The sequence below is a fragment of the Passer domesticus genome, chromosome Z, assembly GCF_036417665.1.
Source record: "Passer domesticus isolate bPasDom1 chromosome Z, bPasDom1.hap1, whole genome shotgun sequence".
In the NCBI taxonomy this organism is placed as follows: domain Eukaryota; kingdom Metazoa; phylum Chordata; class Aves; order Passeriformes; family Passeridae; genus Passer; species Passer domesticus.
The window spans coordinates 84,379,661-84,385,660 of NC_087512.1; the positions used below are offsets into that span (position 1 = coordinate 84,379,661).

At 67.3% G+C, this 6,000-nt stretch overlaps 1 protein-coding gene across 1 annotated transcript; it reads right to left on the reverse strand.

Annotated features, from left to right (window-relative positions):
• Positions 1 to 601: 601 nt before the first annotated feature.
• On the reverse strand, positions 602 to 5,788 carry GRHPR (glyoxylate and hydroxypyruvate reductase). Its single transcript, XM_064403196.1, has 9 exons — positions 5,569 to 5,788; positions 5,328 to 5,458; positions 4,974 to 5,046; positions 4,563 to 4,679; positions 3,408 to 3,496; positions 2,757 to 2,861; positions 2,304 to 2,439; positions 1,857 to 1,987; positions 602 to 866 (listed from the first exon to the last, which is right to left on the reverse strand). The coding sequence occupies exons 1-9, from the start codon at positions 5,631 to 5,633 to the stop codon at positions 745 to 747; spliced, it is 969 nt and encodes a 322-aa protein (XP_064259266.1). The 5' UTR covers positions 5,634 to 5,788; the 3' UTR covers positions 602 to 744.
• Between the last annotated feature and the right edge of the window lie 212 nt (positions 5,789 to 6,000).

Below are 6,000 nucleotides of genomic sequence, written 5' to 3' on the forward strand. Positions count from 1 at the left end.
ACACCTGGATCCCCAAAGCCCTGGGGATGTGCCCATCAGGCTCTCCAGGCAGCTGCAGGCTCAGGCTCTGCCCAGGCTCTCCTCTGCACCAGCAAATGTCACTGCACATCGGAGAACCACGAGGGCAGCTGCAGCCAGAGCCTGCACAGGGGTGGCAGAACCTCCCAGTGAATGCCATCCACTCTGGAGCTGTGCCTGGGATTGCTTATGGATAGAGCTGGAGGTTCCTGGGGAGCTGCACAAGCCTGGTGTGTGCTTATCTTTAGACCCCTCAAGCAGAGGGTGATACAGTGCCACTGATGCCACAGGACCAGTTGGTGTGTGGGCTGGCAGCAGCTCGTGTGGCAGCAGCAGCTCCTGTGGCAGCACCAGCCTGCATGGACACAGCTGCTCCCTCCTGGCTCCCAGCCCAGGGAAGGCACCCCTGCCCTCTCACAGTGACAGCAACCAGGTTTTGAGGACGGCTGCTGCTCCAGCAGCTCCCTTAGGTACCCCCAGCACAGCAAGCACCCCCATGCAGGGCCAGCCCCTCCCCACGGCCTGCTGGCACCCACACTGCCCCACCACACGCCCTGCTCTCAAATAACACCAGCACCACACCTTGCTTGGCTGCTACTCTTTAATGGCTCCTGGCCACGCCGGGAGGGGACACAGGCTGGCGTCCCTCACAGCAGGGTCTGGCCATCACCAGGGGCTGGCCATGGGGCCTGGCTGTCACCAGGGGCTGGCCATGGGGCCCGGCCTTCAGAGGTGCAGCTCGTGGGGCATGGGCTCCCCTCGCAGCCCGGCCAGCAGGTTCTGGGCTGCCAGCACGGCCATGGTGCTGCGCGTGGCGTACGTGGCGCTCCCGATGTGCGGCAGGACCACTGCGGGGACAGCAGGGACACTGCTCACCTCTGGCTGCCCCCGCAGCCCCTCCCAGGGCTGACACAGCTGCAGCACCCAGCAGAGGTTGTTTATTAATAAATATGTGGTACTGCTGCTGTAAGTAATGCACTCAATAGATACATGTGTGCGATTAGTCCTGCCTGGTCTGGTTTCACAGATACCAAATCTCCAAGTCCTGCAAATGTTTCCAGAAAGCCTCAGCTCTTATCACTCCTCACACTGTCTACTTTGAGAAACAGTGCAAACAAATAAAACATGAGTTTCAGCAAAAAGATAAAACAGCAGCTACAGGTCTGTATTTCAGAAACAGACACGTGGTCATGGGCAGTCCCAAATTTTCATGGATGTCCCTATGCTTTCTTTTTGGAGCATACTTTTCCTACCCTAGAAACCCTCTCCCCTGGAGGGAGGACAGCCTGTGAGACACTAGCCAAGCAAGCCCCTTCCTCACCTGCATCATCCTCCTGCACAGAAGGCAGGTCTCAGCCCTGGCCTGCCCCGTGTCCCGCCTGCCCAGTGCTGAACCAGCCAGCTAACAGGCTGCCCACAGCAGCCCAGCAGCACTCCCGGGACCAGGACTCCTCCAGGCACTCCCAGCAGCCCACCCTCAGTCACTGGGGAGCTTTCCATCACAGTGTGTGCCCAGGAGCCCACAGGGAGCTGGGCAGGGGCTGAGCTGGGAGCTGGTTTCTCCTTCATGCACCTGCTGATACCAGATCCTGCACAAATTTCACACCTTCCAGTGAAGGGCCCCCACAAAGCTTATCTCAATGGCTTTCTGGACAATTAGAACAGCTCCCACACTTGTTTCCCATCGTGCTGATGAGTTCTTACCCCACAGCAGCTCCCTGCATTGTACAGCAGCCCACCCAACCAGGCCTGACCCGCCTGTCCTGTGCCCCCTGGCAGAGCAGGGGGTCCCTGTCACCCCCGTGGGTGCGGAGGCAGCAGCTGTGGGGAGGGCTCACCGCAGTTCCTGAGGCTCAGCAGCGGGTGGTCAGTGGGCAGTGGCTCCGGCGTGGTGACGTCCAGCCCGGCGGCCGCGATCTGCCCCTGGGCCAAGGCCTCGTACAGGTCCTCCTGGTTCACCACAGCGCCCCTGCCAGCGCCACGCGACGCCTGTGACACTGCTCAGGGCCCCAGGGCGCAGAGGCGGGGTCCCCAGCACTGCCTGGGCAGGGCTCAGACCCTCTCTGGGTGTGCCTGAGCCCCCCAGCAGGGAGCTGCCCCCTCTCCAGCTGCCCACACCGGGGAAGAGCTGCTGAATAATTTACTGTGCCTTTGGCTCACTCCCAGGGGGCCTTGGCAAATGCTCCCAGCGGCTGTCTGGACTCGCAGCCCAGCAGATCCCCCCACTCTCAGAGCTGTGGCAGGGCCACAGCCACTCTCCAGGCACGGCTCTGGGCTGCCAGTACCTGCTGGTGTTGACAAACACTGCAGTCTTCTTCATCCTGCCAAAGAAGTCCTTGTTGCACATGCCCTGGGTAGCCGGCGTCAGGGCACAGGTGACCACCACGAAGTCTGACTCCTCGGCCAGCCTGGCGAGTGGCACTGAGGGGAGGACAGGGAGACACCCTCAGCACAGCTCCGGGGGCAGCCGCAGTCCCCGCAGGACAGCCTGGGGACTGGAGCCTCCCTCCTGCCAGGAGCAGCTGTCACGTTTTGCTCCAGCTTCCCTGCGGGAATGAAGCTGGCAGAGCACCCCCAGGCAGGACACAGGGCAGGGTCCCCCTGTCACCCCCACTGTGGGGCACGCCTGGCACGTGCAGCCCCTCCCGGCTGCCCCCTCGCCCGGGAGCCCCCCAGCTCCCACCCTGCAGGTGACACGCCCTGTGAGTGACAGTGTCCCAGCCCTGGCCTGTCCTTACCAAACTCAGCCCCGAACTCGGCCGCGCTCTCGGGCTTGGGGCCGCTGCCGGTGTACAGGAACCTCCTGACCCCAAAGGGCTTCAGGCGCCGGGCCACTGCCTGTCCTAGGAGCGAGGGAGGCAGGGGCTGGCTGCCGTGGCTCGCAGCACCCCAGGCAGCAGCACCTGCAGCCTCTGAGGGGCTGCAGCAGCGGGACCAGCCCTGCCCGGCTGTGCGGCGGGGCTGGGGACGTTCTGCTCTGGAAAGGGGCCATGCACCCCGGCCCCGTGGCTGCCCTGGGAGCAAGGACAGCAGGGGCTGCTGCCTGCTGGCAAAGTCCACGGCTGGATGGGGCCCAGTGTCCCAGGGTGGACTTTGCCACCATGTTTGTGCAACTGGGGAGGCAGGGATTGCAGCAGGGCTGGGGGTGGTGGCAGCACTTGGCACCTGGGGCAGCGGAGCTGCTGGCAGAGGCTCTGCAGGCTGCCCTCGCTGTGCTCACACAGCTCAGCACCAGGCCACCACCTCGGCTGAGCCACAGAGCCCAGCCTGGGCTGGAAACTCTGGAATTCCAGCCCTCCCACCGCCAGCAGGGGCCCAGGCTGAGGGCGAGGCTGCAAGCCCACCGTGCCACTGCTGAGACACAGGGCTGAGCCCTGAGCTGCCCTTACCAATCCTGCCCAGCCCGATGATGCCCACGGTGCTGTCGGACAGGCCGTGCCCACACATCCACAGGGGCTTCCAGGTGGTCCAGCCGCCGCTGCCAGGGACACAGGGACAGGGAACGCTCAGAGCCCAGCCCATGTGCTTGGTGTGCGCTGCATGAACCCCTGGCCCTGGCCCCTGGTCACCAACCCCTGGTCACCAGCCCACTGTCACAGCACTGGCCTCTTGTCACCAGCCCATTGTCACATCCCTGGCCACAGCCCCTTGTCACCAGTCTGTGTGGCACAGCCCCAGCCCCTTGTTACAACCCTGGCACAGCCTGGCTGGTCCCTTGTCACCAGCCCCTTGTCACCAGCCTGTGTGTCACAGCCCTGGCCCCAGACCCTTGTCACCAGCCCTGGCTGGTCCCTGGTCACCATCCTGCATGTTCCAGCCCTGTCCCATCCCGTGTGTCCCATCCCGTGTGTCCCATCCCGTGTGTCCCATCCCGTGTGTCCCAGCCCCATCCCAGTCCTGTCCCAGCCCTGTCCCAGCCCTTGTCCCAGCCCTGTCCCAGCCCCGTCCCAGCCCTGTCCCATCCTTGTCCCAGTCTTGTCCCATCCCGTGTGTCCCATCTCGCGTGTCCCAGCCCTGTCTGGTCCCTGGTCACCATCCTGCGTGTCCCAACCCCATCCCAGCCCCATCCCAGCTCTGTCCCAGCCCTGTCCCATCCCGTGTGTCCCAGCCCCATCCCATCCCCGTCCCATCCCCGTCCCAGCCCTGTCCCAGCCCTGTCCCAGCCCCTGTCCCATCCCGTGTGTCCCATCCCGTGTGTCCCATCCCGTGTGTCCCATCCCGTGTGTCCCAGCCCTGTCCCATCCTTGTCCCAGCCCCTGTCCCATCCCGTGTGTCCCATCCTGCGTGTCCCAGCCCTGTCTGGTCCCTGGTCACCATCCTGCGTGTCCCAACCCCGTCCCAGCCCCATCCCAGCTCTGTCCCATCCCCGTCCCAGCCCTGTCCCATCCCGTGTGTCCCAGCCCCATCCCAGCCCCATCCCAGCCCTGTCCCAGCCCCGTCCCAGCCCCATCCCAGTCCTGTCCCAGTCCTGTCCCATCCCGTGTGTCCCATCCCGTGTGTCCCAGCCCCATCCCAGCCCCGTCCCAGCCCCGTCCCTCCCTCACCTGCGGACCTGCTCGGCGGCCTCGGGCAGGCGGCGGCAGGCGGCCAGCAGCAGGGCCACGGACAGCTCGGCGGTGGCGTCGGTCAGCACCTCGGGGGTGTACCCCACGCGGATCCCCCTGCCACCAGAGCGGGCTGGGGGCAGCCCCGGCTGCTGCCCTGCCGGCCCGCCCGGCTGCCAGCGCTGTCCCGTGCCCGGGACACCCCTCAGCCCCCCTGCCACCCCTGAGGGCTGCAGGGCTGACCCCAGCCCACCCCTGAGAGCCCACCTGGCAACGGGGACCAGCGGGGCGTGGGCGTGCCGGGGAGGGGGTCCCCAGCTGGGGGCAGGGCAGGGGGGACAGAAGGGGCAGCGGGGGTCAGAGCAGGGGGGGGTCAGAGCAGGGCAGGCGAGGGGCAGCTCGGTCATTTACCGCTTCTTGATCTCGTCCAGGGCCAGGTGGTCGAAGCCCACGGACAGCGTGCTGATGACCTTCAGGCCGGGCCCTGCGAGGCACGAGGGGCAATGCCGTGCCTGTCCCGGGGCACGGCCAGGGAGGCAGGAGGGAGCAGGGTCCCTGGGGACAGCCGGCAGGGGAGCAGGGGTCCCGGGGCACGGCCGGGGGAGCAGGGGCAGAGGGAGCAGGGGTCCCGGGGCACGGCCGGGGGGGGAGCAGGGGGACAGCAGGGGTCCCGGGGCAGGGCAGGGCAGGGCAGCAGGGTCCCGGGGTACAGCTGGGGCAGCAGGGGTCCCGGGGCAGGGCAGGGCAGCAGGGTCTCGCACGCACCGGCGGCGTCCAGCACCTCGCGGTCGATGCGGTCCGAGAGCAGGCAGAGCAGCCCGCTCGTCCCCGCCACGCCCGCCAGCAGCTCGGCCCGCGGCACCGGCTCCTCCGAGTCCCACTGCTGCACGCGGCACCTGCGGCACCGGCCCGTCACACACCGGCACCGGGAACCACCGGGACACACCGGCACCGGCACCGGGAACCACCGGCTCCGGCACCGGGAGCCGCCGCGGCCCGCGCTCACCCGCTGGCCTGGGACAGCACCCGCAGCCCCTCGGCCGGGATCCGCCGCGTCACGAACACCGACATGGCCCGTGCCACCGCCACCGCCACCGCCGGGACAGCCGCGAGCCCTCGGAGCGGCCCGGGACCGCGGGAACAGGCCGGGAACAGCGGGCAGCCCCTGGCGGCCCCGGCACACCGGAACAGCGCGGGCACACCGGAACCGCCCGCCCGCCGCTGGGGCCGCTCCGCCCCGGCCCGCCTGCTGCCCGCCCTGCGCCCGGCGCCGGGCCCCGCGGGCCCGTCACGGACGGGTGTGACCGCACACCCACAGGTGTGCCAGGCACGGATAGGTGTGACCGTACACAGACAGGTGTGACCGTACAGAGACAGGTGTGACCGGACATGGATAGGGGTGACCAGACACGGGCAGGTGTGCCATGCACAGACAGGT